General features: G+C 40.2%; 5 protein-coding genes across 6 annotated transcripts; 3 read left to right on the forward strand and 2 right to left on the reverse strand.

Moving 5' to 3' along the window:
- The first annotated feature begins 1,338 nt into the window (after positions 1–1,338).
- LOC141846125 (septum-promoting GTP-binding protein 1-like) lies at positions 1,339–3,515 on the forward strand. The gene is made up of 6 exons (XM_074734117.1): positions 1,339–1,724; positions 1,816–1,939; positions 2,020–2,116; positions 2,203–2,242; positions 2,332–2,415; positions 3,162–3,515. The coding sequence occupies exons 1-6, from the start codon at positions 1,431–1,433 to the stop codon at positions 3,324–3,326; spliced, it is 804 nt and encodes a 267-aa protein (XP_074590218.1). The 5' UTR covers positions 1,339–1,430; the 3' UTR covers positions 3,327–3,515.
- An 88-nt stretch (positions 3,516–3,603) lies between these two features.
- On the forward strand, positions 3,604–10,260 carry LOC141846124 (rab GTPase-activating protein 22-like). 2 transcript variants are annotated; one of them, XM_074734115.1, is made up of 11 exons: positions 3,604–4,046; positions 4,678–4,773; positions 5,939–6,042; positions 6,783–7,027; positions 7,530–7,652; positions 7,930–8,018; positions 8,540–8,645; positions 8,967–9,064; positions 9,333–9,587; positions 9,693–9,773; positions 9,938–10,260. In XM_074734115.1, the coding sequence occupies exons 1-11, from the start codon at positions 3,945–3,947 to the stop codon at positions 9,950–9,952; spliced, it is 1,314 nt and encodes a 437-aa protein (XP_074590216.1). In that variant the 5' UTR covers positions 3,604–3,944; the 3' UTR covers positions 9,953–10,260. The 2 variants fall into 2 exon arrangements, with proteins under 2 accessions (XP_074590216.1, XP_074590217.1); XM_074734116.1 differs by lacking the exon at positions 9,938–10,260 and having other exon boundaries at positions 9,333–9,626; positions 9,693–9,736.
- Positions 10,261–10,684: 424 nt separating this feature from the next.
- LOC141846148 (antimicrobial ginkbilobin-2-like protein) lies at positions 10,685–11,425 on the reverse strand. The gene has a single exon (XM_074734144.1). It carries the CDS (start codon positions 11,423–11,425, stop codon positions 10,685–10,687), a length of 741 nt encoding a protein of 246 aa, XP_074590245.1.
- Positions 11,426–14,084: 2,659 nt separating this feature from the next.
- Positions 14,085–15,001, forward strand: LOC141846149 (putative histone H2A.1). The gene is made up of 2 exons (XM_074734145.1): positions 14,085–14,356; positions 14,540–15,001. Exons 1-2 carry the CDS (start codon positions 14,168–14,170, stop codon positions 14,750–14,752), a joined length of 402 nt encoding a protein of 133 aa, XP_074590246.1. The 5' UTR covers positions 14,085–14,167; the 3' UTR covers positions 14,753–15,001.
- A 2,476-nt stretch (positions 15,002–17,477) lies between these two features.
- Positions 17,478–18,083, reverse strand: LOC141845747 (uncharacterized). Its single transcript, XM_074733742.1, has 2 exons — positions 17,833–18,083; positions 17,478–17,659 (listed from the first exon to the last, which is right to left on the reverse strand). Exons 1-2 carry the CDS (start codon positions 18,081–18,083, stop codon positions 17,602–17,604), a joined length of 309 nt encoding a protein of 102 aa, XP_074589843.1. The 3' UTR covers positions 17,478–17,601.
- Between the last annotated feature and the right edge of the window lie 3,061 nt (positions 18,084–21,144).

Genomic DNA, 21,144 nt, shown 5'->3' on the forward strand with positions numbered 1-21,144 from the left:
TCGCCAAAAACCACTCCTGCGTTGCGTTGACCAAGGGACGGAGGCAAAAATACGTTGCATGGATAATTCTAAATTAATGTCCTTATTTTTTTCGTGATACAGGTCATTATTCGTAATTAATTAGTTAATTAATGTCTTATTTCACCACTTTTATTTCTACACTAATATTAATTCATAGTTGAGAACGGATAATCTATTATAATATTATTTAAATAGATATTAACATTTTGAAAGCTACAAGTTATTCTAATAATCAAAACTTCCTTTTTATCACGTCAACAAAATCCATATATATAAATTTGATATACTGCACGATGGATCCCGCACGACACCTCTGACTCCATCGTCGTTACCGCCGCCCTGTTCGACCACCGTCGACCGCCGCCTCGAGCACGATCGATGCGCAGCTCGCCGACGCTCCGTCCGGCGTCGGATTCCAATTGGGTAGTGCCCGGAATTTGATAAATTTGGCTAGAAACACGGTCGGCAGTAGCTCGCGTCGGATTCCGATGAAATTGCGATCAGATTTTGATCAAATTGTGGCTAGAGACCGACCATGATTTGGTCGGAATCCGATCGCGATTTCACCAATAGTTTCGGGCGTCGGATTCCGACGAAATCGCGGTCGGATTTCAGCCAAATCGCGGCCAGAGACTGACCGAGGAAGGATCACGTTTCCAGCCAAAATTCGTCGGATTTCGACTACTATTTGGCCAGAATTCGCTGTCGGACAGAGCGTTGGTGAGTGACGCATCGATCGAGCCCGAGATGGCGATCAGCGATGGTCGGACGGTGCGACAAGGGCAACGACAGCAGTAATGGATCGGAGGTGTCACGCACAGATCGCGCGGGATAAATCGCGCAGGATATCAGTTTTTTATATATATATATAAAAGAAATGATTAATTATATGAAAATACAATATGACACACTACACTGCATAAATATAAGATCCACTGTAAACCTAGATCTATAATATGTTATATTGCATTTTTATGTAGTGTATCATTGCGTTAATATATATATATATATTATTTTAATTTATCCCGTAATAAACAAACGAATGAATTTTCAACCAATCTAATTTTTTATATTTATATTAAAAATATTGATGAAGTATACCAATTCCAACTTGACCGGCAATACTCGTTCAACCAGTCAACTCCCGATCAAAAAGTCGTTAGTCGCCAAACTAAAGTCGTCGCGACGACGTGGTCGATTAATTTCTACAATTTTAAATCACTTTTTTATTTGATAAAATTAATTTACTTCATTTTAAGAAATTAAATAAAATGCATAATATCCCTTTTTTAGCTTCTCCTCCACTTTCCTACCCAACGCAGCACCTTCCTCCTCTTCGTCCTCTCCCTCTCTTTGATGGCCAACCCCCTTCCCGGTAACGCCGCCGCCGACTCCGCGTCCGCCTCACCATGAGTGGCCTCACTGTCGACCTCCGATGGTCCCGGGTCCTGAGTCTCTCCCTCCTCCGCCGCTTCCTCCGCCTCGTCCTGCGCCGCCTCCTCTCTTGCACCTCCCCCGGCGCCCGCGGCCGCTACCGCCGCCTTAAGGCCCAGATTTCTTCCCTTCCCCAGATCGATCTCGTGCAGTGCGTCCATCCCTCCGCGTCCGGAGCTCGGGCAGATGTCGTCGAGGCGGATCCGGACCTGGTCACTCTTAAAATCAGCTTGCTCGGTGACCAGCACACAGGAAAGACCAGCTTCATGGTATATGGATTTGCAACCCTAAATATAGTTTAGCTTTTTGAAGAATTAGTTCCTCTAGTTGATTTTTTGTTCTCTTTTTTTTTCTCGGTAGATGAAGTATTTGGGTGGCGCGGAAGAACAAAGAGGGCTAGAAATTACAGGTTTAAATTTGATGGACAAAGTCTTGGATGTTAAGGGAGGAGCAAGAATTGCTTTCAGTATTTGGGATGTAGGAGGTAATTAGTTTACTAATCAAGCACAATCGTAGCTTCGTTTTCTGCATCTTACTGGAGAGTTTGCCATCGAGAACTTGCAGGTGATGCCAAATTTCTCCATCATGTTCCTATAGCTTGCAAAGACTCTGTGGCGATTCTCATAATGTTCGACCTCACAAATCGCTCCACTCTAAACAAGTTAGTTTTCCCCCCTCAAAATTTTCTGTCTTCTGTTTCAATGTGAATTATTGTAATATTTTCTCCTCTTTTTTTTTCACATTTAGTGTCATCGTCTGGTATCAGAGAGCAAGAAAATGGAACAAGGTGCAAATTTTCCTCCTGTTTTTCTCTTATGATATGGTTTTCTTTGGGATTTTAGTGATGTGACTGATGATCTTTCTGGTTCAATTTAGGCAGCAATTCCTATTTTAATAGGAACCAAGTTTGATGATTTTGTTCAACTTCCTCTTGAAATGCAATGGGCCATAGTGAATCAGGTAATTTAGCTAGCTTCACAGTACTTTGCCACTGATAGGAAGTGATTTTCTTTTGTTCCTTGTGAGTTCTGAAGGAGTAAATGATTGCTAAGCTTTTTTCCCCCTTCTTCCATTCATGATTTGATTCATTACAATTGCCTGGCCAAAGTAGTGCAGTAGGGTCTCCATGAGGTTTCAACTTTGGGTGTGTGTGTTAAATCTCATAGAATTCATATATATCTACAAAACGGTATGATATTGTCCATTTTGGGCCCACCTCTTCATGGTTTTGTTTTTGAGCTGTACTCAAAAGACCTCGTACCAATATAGATATCTCCATCTTATCATCTCAGGATTTTTTCTATTTTTAATATGAGACTTTAATTGTATCCTAACTTTCATCTGATAAGATCATGAAGCTGGTCCAAAAGGATTCATTGCATGGTAAGTGATTTCTTAGCATGTTCACTCACTCCCTGTTTGTCTCTGTCCAAGGGAAAGTAGGCACCTCCAACTCCACTGTCTGCTTATTCCACCAATTTGCTTAGCTGCCTTGGCCAACTCAGTCACTCCAATCAACATCCATCCAAGTCACTTTGCTCGACTAACCTGATCATATTAATCGGCTCATGTAGCTTGTTTGACTAGATCGATCGAATGGGCTCGATAGATCGGCAACATTAGTTTCATAAAATTTTCATAATTTACTTCCTAACCAAAGCGGATAGATAATCTGTGCATTTGTGTGTGTTTGTTTGGTTTGGCAGGCCAGAGCATATGCAAGAGCAATGAAAGCAACGCTGTTCTTCTCGAGTGCTACCCACAACATAAACGTAAACAAAATCTTCAAGTTCGTGGCGGCCAAGCTGTTTAACTTGCCATGGTCCCTCCATAGAAATCTGACCATCGGAGAACCGATAATCGACTTTTAAGGTTCTCAATTTTGGCTTTCATGACTCATCATCATTTTCCCCTTCTCTTTAGAACAACTGTAATATCGTAGTAAATATAGCAGCACAGGCCTCCTCCTACCTTTTGTTGTTTCAGAAGTAACACTTCAGAATTGCTTACAGGTGAAATAGATGCGATGGTCTTTATTTGGCAAATTATTGTTATTATTATTTTGTTGTGTTCATCCAAAATTGGAAATGTCAACTCCAATAAAAAAAAGTCAAAGCTAGTTAAAAGGCAAGCCAACCACGAAGCTGAAGTCTCCGAGTCGGGCGGCGATGGAATCGGCGGTCTTCCTTCGTCTCCCGCTCTTAGTCCGTCGGAGACTCCTAAAATTAAGCAGCTTGGTGAGTTAAATCGACCAAAATGTAAGCGGAGCCATGAGGGCTAGTTCCGTTTCGCCGGCTATTCATGAGCGTCCTCCCTCCCTCCCTTCCTTCCTCGCTCTCCGAAGCCATCTTTTTTCCCTGCGCAGCCCTCGATCTCGGCCCGTTCCTGACCGGCGCGGAGTAGAAGGTCAAATCTTGCTGTAGCTCGATCGGGCGTGGATTCTTTTGGCGAGCGGATAGTGTTCTGATACATTTCGGGAATTTGGCAAAATGATGAATATGGTGTGGAGAGATAGCGGGGTTCCGGCGGACTCTTTTTACGAGGCTCGGACTGAGTGCGCCGAGGGCCCTAAGAGCAAGTTCAAAATTAAGGTATGGTTTGGTCGATTTCAGTGTAATTTGTTCGCGGAATGGAATTCTTTTTCTCTAAATAATTCGATGTTTTAGCTCCTCCAAGACGCAAATCTTCTACTTTGATTAGCATAAAAAGGTTATCTTGATTGGCTTTGTGTGGTAAGTGTCTGTATCATGTCAATTTAGCTGTCACATTCTAAGAATGTGGATTTGATCTACAAAACCAGAAGACCAAGAGATATAACAAATTTGTAGTTTTCTCAGAGCTTGATGATACGTTTGTCTTTTCTGAAATTCTCTTTCTAATAAATTCGTGTAGGTTCTGCTTTCCTCGGTGTTTACTAAATCTCTCGATTTACTTTAAAGTCATGTGAGGAAAATGAGAAGCATATAAGTTGGAATGATATGATTCTTTCCCTTTTTAAGTGAAGTTTGAAGGTGCCAATTAGTTCAGCTGGTAAGAATTTTAGGTGTTGCTGACAAGTTTTGGGTCTGGAACCTGCACGAGAGCTTGAGAGATTCCATTATATCTTTGTTAAACTAGTTAGTTTGCTTTCCAGGAGAGAGTATCTTCAGTTTAATTAGATTTCCTTGTGCATTGTTTCTGTTAAAATTCCCTCAAAAATGTTGTTCTAGCTTATTCATGTAGGCTGGAAAGACTCTAAGTGTTCGAAGATGGCAAGCTGCCTTCAATCCAGAAGGTCAATTGGATATTGCTTCAGTTCTCAGCCGAATTCAAAGAGGGGTATGCTCATTGTTTTGCTTTCATCATTTAGGAGCAATAACTTTCCATGATAGTCATGATGTTACAATTGTTTTTGCCCTTTCTACAAACATATCAAGGGTCACATTCTAATACAATTTTCTTTTAATCTATAGGCACAAAACAAACATATAACACTTGATAAGATCCTTTCTCGTTTCCAATTTAATCATATAATGTTTTTCCTATTAATGATGATACCCTCTCATTTTCATTTACTTATTGAATATTAGATGCAAGATATTTAAAACTTTTATAAGGATTCCTTGTCCCTCAGTCTTAAATATTCCCTGATTTATTTTCTCATTGTTGTAGTTCCATTTGATACATTAGGTTTCGCTCAATGTCAATTCCGCAATTTGAGTTTTCTAGTTTATTGTAGTTGACACAATATTATTTTCATTTATTATGCTCCTAGTACTAGTAACTGCAGTTTGATAACTTTGATTTCCTGTATCACATTAATATAATAACTAAATATTTCTTGTTACTATAAACAAATCTTCATAATCATGGCCAAAGTCTATATCTGTTTTTCTAAGTTAACAAAAATTATATGAAAATATTTCATTTTTTTCTGAATATTTTCTAAGTTGAGACAGGCTTATCATGGCTTATTCTTCTATCTATGCACATTAGATTTTTAAAGATGCTATTCATTAATTCACAAGGTCTAACATGACCCTCAAGCTTTTTCATCAAATCTTGGGATCAACATTGGCTATTTTGGTCAAGGTTATTGATATAATCTAATATTGCTATGACACTGTCTCAGGTAGACTTCATGATCAAATTACTTTGCCTTATGAACATTCCTTTCACCATGAATAGTATTCGATAAAATAAATGGTGCATAGTGATTTTCTTGTATTTAAATAGTCCATCTTTCCACAACTAGTAGTTCTATTGCTGTCTTTCATAGACTTCATAGAATCAACTTGACCTGGCTGTATGAACATTCTTCTTTCCATGGCTAGTAGTTTGACATCAGGGAATACTGCATAATTATTTCTTTGAATCATGTGTTCTTGTTCTTGGTAACACAGTACCTTGGTTTCAATTTCAGTTTTTATTCTATGCAAAATAACAAGCAATGCACTTCAATACAGAATCATCTTTGACTCTAATCCACAAAAAACTTGATCAGGGTGTTCATCCTTCTATAAGAGGACAGGTTTGGGAGTTCTTACTTGGATGCTTTGATCCCAAAAGCACATTTGAAGAACGAGAAGAGCTGAGACAACAACGGAGGTATGGCATAACTGATGCAAGATATAGTTTATCTTCCAATTGCCATATTGCGCATGTTTTGTAAATGGAATTAGTATTTTTTTTTGGAATCAAGCTTCCACCTTTGCTTTGGATGATGATAATCCATTTTATTATTTCATGTTGTTTCTCTGACAATTGTTTTTCCTCTCTTCAAGTATAATGGTAAATATAATCACATGTTATGAGTCAGTTCACAGGTTAGGTAGTATAGCCTTGCATACAAACTATGTAAAAGTAAGACAAACACAGTGCACAAGGTTTCTGGCAATTCTGGCATAGGAGGATAAATGTACATGAACTTACCCTCGGATATTAAAGAGGTTTTTTTGTTTCTTTTGTTCAACCTTATTTAATAATTTCATTTATACTTATATATACTAATAGATTTGTAGTGTTACAGAAGTTGCAAGTTACCACAGAAACTGTTGGATCATATTTTCTCTAGCACTTAGCGATCAATCATATGTACAAGCTATAGTGGTCAAGCCATTGATTGTTTTTGTTATTTGCTTTAATAATTTAACAAGTTCTTTGAGATGGACTCTCAACCAAAAGCCTGATAATACTTCATTTTTCTTTAGATTAGTTGGAATAAGGTTATCTGTTTAAAGTCCATATGTGGATTAGTTTTGTTAATTACATTCTGTAGTTTTTGGATGAATAGGGGAAATGTTTACATTTATTAGCATACAGCTAAGGGATATAAATTTGTCATACAGAGTGCAATACGAAAGATGGAAGGATGTGTGCCATGAGTTGGATTCTCATGTCGGCAGTGGAATAATTGTCACAGCTCCATTAGTCACTGAGGATGGTCAACCTATTCACGACCCTTTAGTTCTCATGGAAGCCAGCCCTAGTCAAACTCCTCCCCACAGTGAACAAGTTAATAGTTCTGCTGAAAGCACGGATGTTATGATGGATAAACAAGTGATTGAGTGGAAGCTTACACTACACCAAATTGGTACCTTGGTTTTCCTCTCTTCTATGCTTTGATATGTTTGTTTCCATCAGTTTTTGTCTCTCATGCCCTTTGTTATGCTCGGATATCAATGCATCTTCCCTGTTTGTGCTTGTCAACCTACAATATGAACCAATCAAAATAAGCAGGTTCTATGATATCTACCTAACAATTTTTTTTTTAGAAAATGAGTTTGATACTTCAAGTTGGTGGCCTTGTATATTCTTGATGTTTTTCCCCTGCTAACCATCTATAAAGAGAATTATTAGTTTTTTTTCATTGACTCATGTGGAATATGTTTCAGATCAATCTAAGCATAGTATCTCTAGATAGTAGCTATTCATGGATGGAGGTTTCATGCCACAGATGAGAAAATTAGACTAACTGAGAAAACTATGATGCAATTATTCAGCCAATTACTTAAGAGATGTGTTGTAGCAGAACAGTTCCTTAACAATGGTAATTTATTCAAAACTAAGCTGTTATTTAATTTTATTTGTTATAGGTCTTGATGTGCTCCGGACTGATAGAGGTCTGGTATTTTATGAGAAGAAAGAAAATCTTTCGAAACTTTGGGATATTCTAGCTGTCTATGCTTGGATTGACAAAGATGTTGGCTACTGTCAAGGTGGGAAACAAACCTTCTTCAGCAACAAACTCTAATTTGGTGTTTGATCTAGTCTCCCATGCCATTTTACATGTTTTAGATGGAGACTGAAATCCTTGGTTATTATGTCATTCTAAAGTAGCTGTTCTCTTCCTTTTAATTGCTTCTTTTGTTTTCGTACTCACGAAGCATAATCATCACCCAGCATGAAGTGGTGGTAAAATCAGGAAAATTCACGTTGACATGGTTTTTTCCCCATTGTATGTTACATCAAAATCTAAATAGCTTGAATTATCAGGTATGAGTGATCTTTGCTCTCCACTGATAATTCTTCTTGAAGATGAAGCAGATGCATTTTGGTGCTTTGAGAGGTTGATGCGCAAACTGGTATATATTTTGTTGTCATCTCACTTTGTATTTGTTTATTCTTTGAGATATCCTGCAGTTTCAAGCATTACATCGAGAACATTTAGCTCCTATTGTCTTTAAGTGCTACTTATACCACTGCCTCATGCTCAAATTAGAGCTATAAATGTTTTATAAGAATATCCAAGCCGAAATTAGAGTAATTTCAAATATCTGCTTTGCTTGTGAAAATTTTTGGCTTTTCTTCACATGTGATACTAGGAACAGCTAAAGTTATCGACTATAAATTACAGTGCCTTACTTGTTCTATCATTTTCATCCGAGCAATATATTTTTCAGTTTTCATCTACGCAACAGATATACGAATGTTGCAATAGCAACTTTTAACGAATTGCAAGCACCAGATAGTATTGTCTGCTCCATAGTTGATTAAACTTGCTAAAAGTTAAATACTTTCCACTAGTTAAAACTCCTTGATAGGAATTTCTCTGTTACTTCTATCTGATGTCTTTTAATCACCTCGTTATTTTGACTTCTTAAAGCGAGGAAATTTCAGATGCACAGCAAGCTCTGTAGGGGTGGAGAACCAACTCCAAAGTTTAGCATCCATAACACAAATTTTGGACCCAAAACTTCACCAACACATAGGTATGTGACACAAAAAACTATGGTATGCTTGCATTCATAATGTTTTTTTGTGCGTTAACATGCCTAGATACAGACGATCGTCTGTTAAACATCTCAATTCTCACATTTCAGATATCGATATGGGGTTAAGATGGTATACTATGTAAAATTGTTATTTCATAGAGGGTACATTAGATGCATCAACATTAAAATTACAGTGCTCATGTTTCGTTTTCTATTTTCAAACATCAAAGGATGCCTTCATCATTGAGCCATCTCACTAACCTAACTCTTTCTTCACTTACGCGGGTACTAATTTGGTTTACCTTTACTGTTGAACAGAATCACTGGGTGGTGGTGATTACCTTTTCGCAGTTCGTATGTTCATGGTAATGTTTCGGCGAGAGTTATCCTTTGGTGATTCTTTGTATCTTTGGGAGGTATTGCCACTTAACCTAAACTCGATCCATGCACTCTAATATGCCTATTTAGTTTCTTACCGACTGTTACTACAACTTACATTAAGATGGTTTTCTTATGCAACATGTAAGCTATAGTGAACAAACATCATAATTAGAGAACACTAAACCAATAAATGAACATGGAATAAACATCATATCAAACTTACTGATCGTCGGTTCTTGAGTCATATTACAGTTGTACATATATTTTACATGCTCGATGCTGTCTTATTTGAAATTCTTACAGATGACATGGGCTTTAGAATATCACCCAGATATCTTCACCCTTTATGAAGAACCGGAGTTCTTAGAACAGAATGATGGGTCCAAAAAGAAAGTTAAGATACGCCAATTCGGGAAATTTGAGAGGGACAATATCAGGAATGGAACTAAAACTTCTGAAGCTCCTTTGCCAATCACAGTTTTTCTTGTTGCTAGTGTTCTCAAGGACAAAAGCGCAAAAATACTGCAGGAAGCACGAGGTTTGGATGATGTTGTCAGGGTAAAGAATTGCAAACCTATCCACAACTCTTTTTAATTAGTGAGTTCATTCAATAAAAACTCAGATCTCTCTTATTGCCTTTCATTGATGTTTCCCACAACTCAGATATTAAACGAGATATCAGATTTAGATGCAAAAAAAGCTTGCAGCCATGCAATAAAGCTCCATAAGAAATATTTGAAAATGGTGAGCATTTCATCACAAGAGTTCTTTTCTTGACAATCTCCTTTTCCACAATCATTGTGATCTGTTTCTGTTATCTTCAAGAAATCAGCTTTGCTCACCCTTTTTAAGTGTAGATGTGATATCTAAAGCTGAAAAACACTTTCTGCAATCCCCCAAAACTGCAGGCCAAGAATTCATAACTTCCGGCGCGCCTAGCCTTCTTCGAAGAGTCGATATCCAGCCGCGGCCTAGCTCGACGATTCCTGGGTGATTTCTGAGGGGAGGCAGTCTCACTGGCATAATTTACTTCTAGCTGATTGATTGTATTCTTTTGTGGGCAAAACTCTCTGCCCCTCTGGTTGTCAACCTGATGCATGTAAAGCTCTTCCTTCACACATGTATTCTCCATCTAAACAAACAGCTGTGACTGTAAGTGTTATCACAATCACTATCACTTCGATCAAAAACAAATTGTAAAAGGATTATTTACTTGTAATAAATTAACTCTGCTGATCATATTAATAAGAAGGGATTGTTCATTTTGCATTTGGTTATTGATTGTTTCTGTTGGGTTGCAAGGGTGCAAATATAGTTCTATTCTTTTTAACTCATGATATTTTTCATATGTTTTAGATGTGAGATTTTAGATCCGTGGGATGTCCGAATCCTCGATCCACCAGGACTTCCTGCTCAGTCTACCTGCACCTACTAGGACTTTCTACTCCTCGGTCCATCCGACTTATTAGAACTCGGCTTGGCCACTAGCCGTCAACCACTAGGACTCGGCTGCTCTTCGGTCCAATCTCGAGTCGACTTCGCGAAATTCGAAAAATCGTAATTCACTTCTCTCTAGCGAACGTACCGATTCCAACAGTTTCCACCATTACATGTTCTTATTCGATGATTTATTATTAATATTATTATGAATCAATTCAAACGTTGAGGAACGGGTACAGCTCGTATCGGAAGTTGCAGCTCCCGCTGAGCACTCTCCCGCCCCGCTTGCCGGCGCAGCAGCTCGGCAGCTGGCCGATGACGGCGCCGAGGCAGAGATCGCAGTCCTCCCGCGTTAGATCCCTCGTGCACTGCGCCAGTCCGTACAGCTCCCGATCGGCTCCTGTCTGCGAGATCCCGGCCGCGAAGTACAGGGACGACGCCGCCGCCTCCGCCCTCAGCTTCCCCAGCAGCTCCGCCACCTCGGCGTCGAACCTCGCCGGGTCCGACGAGACGTTGTTCACGTTGTACATGTAGATCTGGTGGTCCAAGTCGACTCTGCCGAAGAAGTCGGCGTCGGAGTACTTGAGCATGCAGTGGTCGAACCAGAGGACGGCCTGCCTGCTGCGGGGGCATAGCTCGCGGGCCTGGGTGCCGGCCGTGGCGAGGCAGGCCCCGCAGTCAGAGCTGGAGACGTCGCCGCGGCAGAGCGCGAGGCCGCTCACGTAGGCGCCGACGCCGCTGCCGAGCGAGCTGACCGCGAAGCCGGCGGCCGTCGGGGCGACGGCGGCGAGCAGGGACGTGAGCTTGCGCAGGTTTTTGTCGAAGGCGCCGTTGGCAGTGTAGTTGCCGGACGTGGAGCAGACGGAGTAGAGAGGTTGGTCGTCGCCGGCGACGGCGAGGAGGACGACGGCGAAGCAGACGAGGAGGCGAAGCGCGGAAGAGGCAGAAGGAGCCATCGTCTACGATTTTCGAGCGAATGCGTTCGGTGAAATCCAATCGATCTGCGCGCGTGAATTTATACGCGAAAGATCGACTGCGATTGCCGGGAAACCGATGCTATCAATCTACCAACTAAATTAATAAATCGCATTTCAATGGAAGCGATCAAGTCATGATCTGTGGAATGGTCAAAGATCGGGTGGAAAACCACTGATGAATAATTATACAAATGATTCAAGAAAAATTCTCACGGCTGTCGTGACTGTTTGATCTTCATCTCCATCTCATCACCATGGATTGAGTATTAATGTTTCCAGAAGGCCGAAGAGAAGAGATAGTAATTAATCAAATGACGGCGGGGTTGAAAATTTCTCTGGTTGAAAAATCCTGACTGGGCTGAAAATTCTCTTGTTATCTACCATATTCTATGAACCAAATTTCAAAAAAGTAATTTTTTTATTATTAAGAAATAACTATGGGCTTATTATCATTTTCAAATGCCACCTTTAAAAAAAATCAAAAAAATATCTCACATCATTTCAGTAAAACTGAAATCCGCCACCTCAACGGCCCCATACGGTTGGCTCGACGACCATCTATGAATAGGTAAATTGAAAAGTTACAGTTGAACACGATGGAGGAGGGTATTGCCTCACCGAAGTCGAGATTCAACCTTTGTCCACTTCAGCAATTCTGCTTCATCGTAACTAACTCAATTATGCCTCGGGGACTCAAACAATATCTCAACATATTTATCTAGTGGTTTTATGCTTTGTTTGGATGGAGTGAGAGAAGTTTTATTAACAGAAAGAAAGAGAGAGGAAGGGAAGGAAAGGGAGGAGAAGGGAAGTATTTATGTTATCTTTATTTGGGAAGTAAGGAAGGTTCATTAATGTAATATGTATTATCTTGTTTGAGAGGAAAAAAAAGAAAGAAAATGAAGGTTAAATATATAAAATTATAAAAATACTCTTACTTCTTAAAATAAATCTACATGTGAAAAAAATATGTATAGCCATTAAATCGATGTAACATGTAAGATTTTTTTTTTATCAAAACCGCTTTATGAGATCAACTAAAATTAATATTTATGACTTAAATAAATAAAAAAAGTTTAAAAATAATGAGTAGACATACAATAAATATACGAGATATAGAATCTGTATACTTTGATACAACAAAGGATAAATTAATATTTTTATAAAAATTTATTGATGTAAGAAAGGAACGAAAAGATCGTGCATGCAACTAAAGAAATTAAAAAAATTAGATTAAATAAATTATTTAAGAATTAATATTTTAAAACAGGGATAAAATTAGAATAAATAATATTTAGAGTTATTACAAGAAAATCTACCTTTTCATAGGTAAGAAAAGTTAAAATTTACTCTTCCCTACCTTTCCCTTCTCTTCTCTCACTCCTTTCCAAATAAAATCAAAATTCCCTTCTGAGGCTTTGCCAAAAAGCATTTTGAGGGTGAATGAGTCCACCAGATTTGACTCATCTAGCCCGTAGGCATGGCTACGGTAAAGGCACATCAAATCCGTTGATAGCTGGCCACTTGCTAAAAGTGCGCAGGTTCTTCCAGGATGAGGGCATGCTACGTGACATCTTGGACATGATGGAGGCTCTTGGGGGAGGTGATGCGGCGCTGCTGATGTGCTGATATGGTGATGTGCTAGCGGATAAAGCAGGAGGTTGAGTTGATGCAGCAGGAGGTTGAGCTGATGCTGGAGATGTGCTACTACTGAGCAGGTACTGTTGAGGTGCTAGCGGCTACGGCAAGAGGCTGATGAGATATAGATGGTTGAGGAGGAGCTGATCTGGATATGCAGGAGTGACTCACATGATACGATGGGTGTGAGACATATTTGACACCTGCATGATAGACAGACCGACAGAGTATGAGTGACTTTGATATTGTTTGTACACATGAGAGCACTTACATGTTTGGCCATGACACTTACTCAGATCTGACAGTTCGTCAGACATGACATGAGATAGTGTCATTGGTTTCACCTTGTACACCTGTGCTAGTTTGATGATATATATTTTTACCTTTCATCAATCAAAAAAAATTCCCTTCTCCTTATTTATCCTTCCTTCCTCTTCCCTCACTTTCTCCCAAACAAAGTGTTAAAGTCAATCAATTTAATTTAATTAAAATTACTATGTATAATAAAATCATTTCAACTTAATAAAAATAAATTCCAAATTATTATAACATATAGTTGTTGACTTGTTGCTATAATTATACATCTATTTGTAATAGTTATTAATAGTAACGGCTACAATAATATTATTTTAATTTTAATTAATTTAATAAAAATATTTTAATATAATAATATTTTATATATAATAAGCGCCTTTCTATTTTTGCCCAATAACGTTTGCGACAAAACGCCCATGGTTCTTTGTGGAGCCCATTGCAAATTGGAGCATTTCGTAAATAACAGTAAATTTCTGAAAATTTCTGATAATAAACAAACCTTATGGGTGGATTTGCAAAGGTGTTTATTCGGATTTAGATTTTGTCCGATACAAGCCCAGCCAGCGTTTGATCCTGCCCGTCCAGCGCGGATCACATCTCACGGTCGTCACCGCCGATCCGTGTGCTCCTGATTCATTGGTCCCGATCGCTCATCAGCTGCGCTATTTAAACTGCCTCGATGTGCTTCTTCTTCTTCTGCTGGCCAGCACGCCCTTTTTCCGGCCTCTCCGTCGCCATTTTATCTTCTTCTCTTCTGCTTGCTTCGCAATGGCGGGGAGAGGGAAGACGCTGGCATCCGGGGCCGCGAAGAAGGGGACTTCGCGGAGTAGCAAGGCCGGGCTCCAGTTTCCGGTCGGCCGGATCGCGCGGTTCTTGAAGACCGGCAAGTACGCCGAGCGAGTCGGCGCCGGCGCCCCCGTGTACCTCGCCGCCGTACTCGAGTACCTGGCAGCTGAGGTTTGCTTTTCTAGGTTTACCTTTTTTGGATGTCTAATGTTGTTCGGATGCCATGATGCTTAGTTTAGGGTTCAAGATTGGATTTTTTTGAGTGATTTTGAATCGATTTAATGCTTCGAATCTCTGCTCTGCAGTTTAATCCGATCATTTCCTTTCGATTTCTCTTGTTGATGTTCTCTTCAGGTTCTGGAGTTGGCGGGCAATGCGGCGCGGGACAACAAGAAGAGTCGCATCGTGCCAAGGCACATCCAGTTGGCGGTGAGGAACGACGACGAGCTAACGAAGCTGCTCGGATCCGTGACCATTGCCAGCGGCGGCGTGATGCCCAACATCCACAACCTTCTCCTCCCCAAGAAGACGTCCAAGCCTTCCGGCGCCGGCGACGACGAAAGCTGAATCCTCGACAGCCATAAATACCCTTCCTTCAACTCATCAGTTCCACCAAGATGACGACGTGCTCTCTCTGATTAGGTGTCTTAGCTTCGTTGCAATTGTTGGGAGTTTGTTGAGTGGATGATCGTCTGCAGATAGAGTAGATGTACAAACTGATGCTTTAGGTTGCTATTTTTTTGCTGTTTTTGGAAAATTATCTGGCTTTGTACATGGTGGAATGATCTATGGCTGGAAAAAGATAACTCTCTTTTATGACAGAAACTTATACAGAGAAGAAGATCGTCGCCGCCTCTCAGCTTTCACTCTGAATTGACACATCGTACTGATAAAATTGGTTAGACTCGGTACTTCTATGATTATGATCAGGTGGGATTTTTCATTCCTCTCTTTTTTAGTGATTATCATTTTGACAGAAAATTCCTTATTTATGTCCCGTTCTCTGGTGCCAATGAGCGACAGTGAAACATGCCAACGATCAAGGACAGAATTAGCTACGAGAGTTATGGATTGGTTGAATACTCCGTCAGAACTCAAGCATTTGTTCTTTCGAATGACAATCTCTAAAGCGAAGAAAACGTAGCTATCGCAAAAAAATCATTTTTTTAAGAACTCGAGTGAGCACAAGAACCCTAAATCCAGGAACAGGGAACGGGGAAGGAGCAGACGATCGCAAATTGGCGTGGAGGGGGGAGAGATCGAAGGGTGCGAAAGGTACCTCGAACGGCCGGCGGAGGGATGAGGGTTCCATTGGGCAGCAGCTGGCTGTCGCCGGAGGCTTCAGCGCCGTCCCTTCCCAACTCGTCCTTCCCTCCGCACCCGGAAGCAACATCGACAACGCGTACTGGCTTCTCTCTTCCTCGATCTTTTACCCACAGTCGATTCACAATTTTGATCTTCCTCTTTCCTTTTAAACTATCCGGTTCTAGTTGGATTTAAAGGAGTTAATCATAATTTTTATATGCCAATACGAATTGAATCTATTTAAATTTTTATATATAGAATTTGATTCTTTGTTCCTCATTGATAAATGAGGAATTAGTTGCCGTCTAACCCTGGAGGGTTACATAGGTTGCGCAGGTCAGATAGACAGATTTAGCTAAACAGGTCGAATGGGCCGCGTAAGGGATGATTGAGATTCGGTCCATAAGGTAATATTGATCATGGACCCCGGGACTAATTAGGTTCGATTGTCTATTGACTTACCCTGTCACATCAACTCCAGACAAGACTTACCACATCACCCCTCAAGCACGTAAGACAATAACACAACTCTTCACACCCTTAGTCTTCTAATCGAAGGAGGTTATATCCACCTATACCGAGTTGCTCTCGACAATGAAGTAGCCTGCTGGCTCAACACCAACTGTATGCATCAAAACCATGAACTCTTGTTGCTTATATTCCGATAACAGTAAAAATCATACTGTGTTAACACCACTAAACCATATTATTATCCAGTCTTGAACATCTAGGGCCATCCTAATTCCCAACAAATTTGGTGCTGAAGTTGGACGTGGATGAGAAAGGATTGTATAGTTATTCTGGTCAAATATCGCGGATGGTCAAACTATCAATCAGCGGAACAGTCCAACGTGTGCGGCCTCCTGGATGAGTTAGGATGTAGAAGATGATGAGAACCTGAAACACGCTAAGGAGAGGTTAGACTGGTGTCGGAGAGTCTCGACAGATAACTCCGACGTTCAAGTTAGGATTTCGGAAGAATCATGAAAATATGGACCAGAAAGAAGATAATAATAGCAGAATTTTTAGAGTCGAACCCAGAATAAGGTTCTGTGTTAGGCTTCTTATAGTCTGCTTAAGGCATCTTCACGTTGGATAGGATAACGCCTTATAGTAATCTGCAAGGGGACCAGATCCGATAACAATTTCCTTTTGGCCTTATGTGCAAAAAAAGAGGTATCTGAGGGGACCAAATCTGATAACCTCGTAACCGTCTGTTCATTCTTGGGCTGCTGTATCCGTGAGAATATTCACGTTCCCCTATAGTATGCCATATAAGATAGTGATTCATAGAAGACGTGAAGGGAGAGCTTAGGATGGAGTTAGCTGAGGCGGAGTGGCCAAGACGAGACTTAAGGCTGAGATGACCGAGGCGAGATGACCAAAATGTTGAGACGAGACGACCGAAGCGCTGAGACTAAACTAGTTGAGACGAGATGACAGAGATGATCGAGACGAGATGCAAGGCCGAGATGATCGAAGTGAGACTCGTGCTGAGATGACCGAGAGGGTCGAGCTGTCGAGACGAGCCTGGCCGAGATGACCGAGACACCGAGACGAATCTGGCCGAGATGGCCAAGATGAGACGCGAGGCCCAAGTGGAGGTCAGGACTGAGCTCATGTGAGCCCGAAGTATGATTTGAGTCCGAGGTGAAAGATATCTCACCATGGTGTGATCGGGTCCATGTTGACCAATCTTCCCAGATCGACCTAGACCTTGATCTTCGCTTCAAATTCTTAAAATGCAATATAAGAGTTATTTGGTTAAGAGTTCTGTTCTACAGCAAACTTTTAATCCACTGATGCCTTTTATAAGAGTTATTTGGTTAAGAGTTCTCTTCAGTATGACTGTATGAGCAGCTAGCAATCAAGTCAACTTTATCAGGTCTTACACGAGCATTATTTCGTCTATATTTAGTCACTTAATTAAGCACTTCTCTGTACAGCGTTCAATACTGTTCTTTATCGGATGATTGAACCAAACACATCAAGAACTACTTCCATGTTTCTAAACTGCAGATTTATGTACACAGCAGAACCCAAACAGAAAAAGAAAGGAGACACAAATCAACTTCATTAATTTCTTCAGGCTTCCATCGCATAAATCAGCTTCAGAATATGAAGGCGGCTGGAGCAAACGTTGGCACAACTTTAGCCATTCCATAGAGCCTGAAATCCATCAAATTCTGGCTTTATCATCAACAAAATTGTATATAAAAATATAAACGACACTGCAAGAATTGCCCAGTGGCCAATTCTTCAATCTACGAACGTCTGACAAAATCTACGACAAGAGATTGCTCGTGCTTGAGAAAATTTTCTAGAAATGGAAAGAGACAGACCCGTAGTCCTCCTTGGAGGAGCGCGGCACGACTCTGCTGGTGGATTTGGCCCTCGACTTGCGCTGCCCGCCGCCGCCGCCAGCGGCCTTGGCCGTGCCATCCCCGGCGAACAGAGCGACGTCCTCCGAGATCGCCACCAGTGACGGCCGCCACGGCGCCGCCCTTCTCCGGTTCCTAGCCGACACGGTTTGTCCCGCCGCCCGATCCGTCGTCGGCGACCGCCGGCCACAGGGGAACTCCAGCACCGTCATCTCTGCTTGGTAGACACAAATTGGCCAGTCTGTCACTATAAAAAACGCGGGTGATTCACTGAAATGACCGAATTGCCCTTCATGCGTGGATTTGGTTTACCGCTTTGTGGTCGTGATCAACGGCTGAGATCGGTTTGTCGGCAGAATCTCGGATTCTCCACCGTTAGATTACAATCCAACCTTGGAAGAGATGATAAATTTTGGGGAAAAAATATATTAAAGTTGATTCTTTTATCCCCTCTCCTTATTATTTTTTTACACTTTTTATAAAATTTAAAAATTTCTAATTGTAATATATGTAAATTTATATAAATAAGTTTGGTAAATATAAAATCCATGATGAATTCATTGAACCTTCCAAAGTTCATCTAATAATTAGTGCCTTTTTTTTTTTTACATTTCATTGTCCATTTAGAACACATTTATGTTGATCGATGCATGCAAATATATGCAAATTGATCAACTTGCCATTGCTATGGATGTCCTATTCACTATCCGTGTCAAGAAAGAAAGCCCCAAGAATGAAAAATTCATAATTATTTCAGGTGGAATCTGTCACTCAGCGGCTCCACATGATTTGTTTTATGATCATATGTGAGGAAGTAAATCAAGAAGTTGCAGTTAGTCACGACGGAGAAAAATATTACTTCAGTTTTGTCGAAATTTGATCTTTGTCCACTTCAACAATTCTGTTCAATCGTAACCAACTCAATTATGTCATGAGATGAAAAGTTCATAATTATTAAAGCTACACATCATTATAATTAACATAATATAAGTTAATTGAGGGCTCAAGATTCACTTAGTGCCCATATCTTTGCCTTTTTTTTGCACTCCACCACAAAAGCTAGATGAAAGAAATCGACAGTGACAAGTATAATCCAACCACTTTAATATTAAAATGACACACTATATTTTAAAAATATTCTTGTTTTGATATTCTAATTAGAGAAGATTTAGCCAAAGCTATTATAATAATAATATTGGATAAGGGTATTTTTGAAATATAATTGCACATGTTCCTTTGTCCAAACTTTATCATCACAATATGAAAATATTTAAGTTAAAATAAATTGTTTGGGTTTATCAATTGTCCAATAGACTAATTAGAAATTAATCCTAGAAATCAATTACCAAATTAGTAAATTTAGATACATTTATATTGTACATTTTAGTTATTAAATTCGTTGGCGGTTTGAGCACCGAACCGCATCGAGTTGGACCGGGCTTTGGCGGCCCGGCCCATCCATTGAGGCCGGAGTGAGGTGAAGCTCCAAGGCATCCGCCTCCTATGGCAGCGAAGAGAGCGAGATGGAGATCGAGATGGCGACGGAGAAGAATGTCGAGCGGCTGCTCAACCGGGTCTCCCTCGTCTTCGCATCGAGCGGCCGATTCCTTCGCCGCCCTGTTCGCCATCCTGCACTCCGCCCGTACCCTCTCCAAGTCCACCAACGCCCTCTGCGTCTCCGCCGGGGCGGGCCGAGGTTTCCGCCCTACAGGAATCTGGCGTTTCCGACGTCGCTGGCGTTGACACTATCGACTTCCACATTATCGTCCACCGCGCCGACCCCCACAACCTCCCCATCTTCGACAATGTCTTTGATCTCGTCTTCAACACTGGCGCAAGCGCAACCGAGGCGCTGTTCCTGATGGAGCGCACCGTACGCCGAGGCAGGGCCATCGTCCTGGGGAAAAGGCATCTTGGCTTAACGAAGGTATGCACTACACGATTTTTTTTTTTTGATTGATCTGTGTTGATTTAGAGAAAAAGACTGGTTCGTAGTCTCCAAATATGTTCAATTGGTATAGATCTGTAGATGTGATCTTTCTTTGTAATGCACCTTTAATGGTGTGATGCCATACACTACTATATATTGTATTACTTAGATCAAATTAAAGTCTAAAAAGTACTTCTTTGAGAGATTAGTAGTATAGATATCTATGAAAGTGCAAGAAAAAATAATGTTAATTAAGGTTAATTCATGTAATAATTTGATGGGTTTCTGGCATTCAGATCCAACATTGGTATTTGATAATGTAACCTGTGTCTTGGTGTCTTATCAGTTACCTCAAGTTCTTGAGGATATTTGGCCAGAATCGTTAGGAATCCCATCTTCCTCTGTTTATTTGTGGATGATCCTTACTATCATCTTTTCAGAGCCTCCTTCAGTACAACAGAGAGGATGCAGGTGCTTATGTGTATGCAATCAATTTAAATATCATATAAGGTGTAACTATCAACAATCAATTTTGAATAGAATTAGTATTTAACAGATATCTCCATATAAAGATGCTTAGTGGCTATGTACGAACTCGATCTGATCTAAGTGCCTGACAGTTGTGAGAAAACATAATACGCGATCAATATGGGTGTCGAGGGTCTATTGTATCAGTGTGTGTCGATAACTGACACATGTACAAAGGGTATAGATGAAGGGTTCAACTTTCAGAGCAAAACTGAATGGCTAGTCTGATTTAGTTAACTGATTCCTGCCTTAAAGAGAATGAAACCTATATACATTACATGCATTATGAGAATTGATATGTGTAAGGCTTCAATTCTCCATAACACATTGAGCCATATAAATTGGTTTGTGAAGTGACATTTAACCTTCAATCTCCAACCATTTGATTTATAAATGCCTTGCCAGGTCTCATATGGGAATTGTTCATGTTGATTGTTTCAAAAAGCAGCTTTAGTAGCTCTTCTTGTGCATTCAGAATGCAAAGGTTCATTACTTCAAAATCATATCACTTATTGAGCCAAAATTTATAGCAAAAGGAAAAAAAAAATCCAAGTGGAATCTATTGTTGGTTGGTTTGAGAGACAGACTTTCGCCAAATAACAAGTCCTAATCCAATTTAGGTTAATTAAGTTGGAGTATTATATGTCATGCTTTATATTCTATGAATTTTTTAGCTTGATTATTTGGATGTATAACTGATACTTGTAAATTTATAATATTGGAATTATGAATTGCTTTGGTTGGCTAATTTAAATGTTATGTGACTAGTAAAACATTTTATATGGTTTCTTAGGCTGATAAATTCGATAAATCAT

The sequence above is a fragment of the Curcuma longa genome, chromosome 15 (genome assembly GCF_044706935.1).
Source record: "Curcuma longa cultivar G26 ecotype Majalengka, Jawa Barat chromosome 15, ITB_CL_G26_1.1, whole genome shotgun sequence".
NCBI classification, from domain to species: domain Eukaryota; kingdom Viridiplantae; phylum Streptophyta; class Magnoliopsida; order Zingiberales; family Zingiberaceae; genus Curcuma; species Curcuma longa.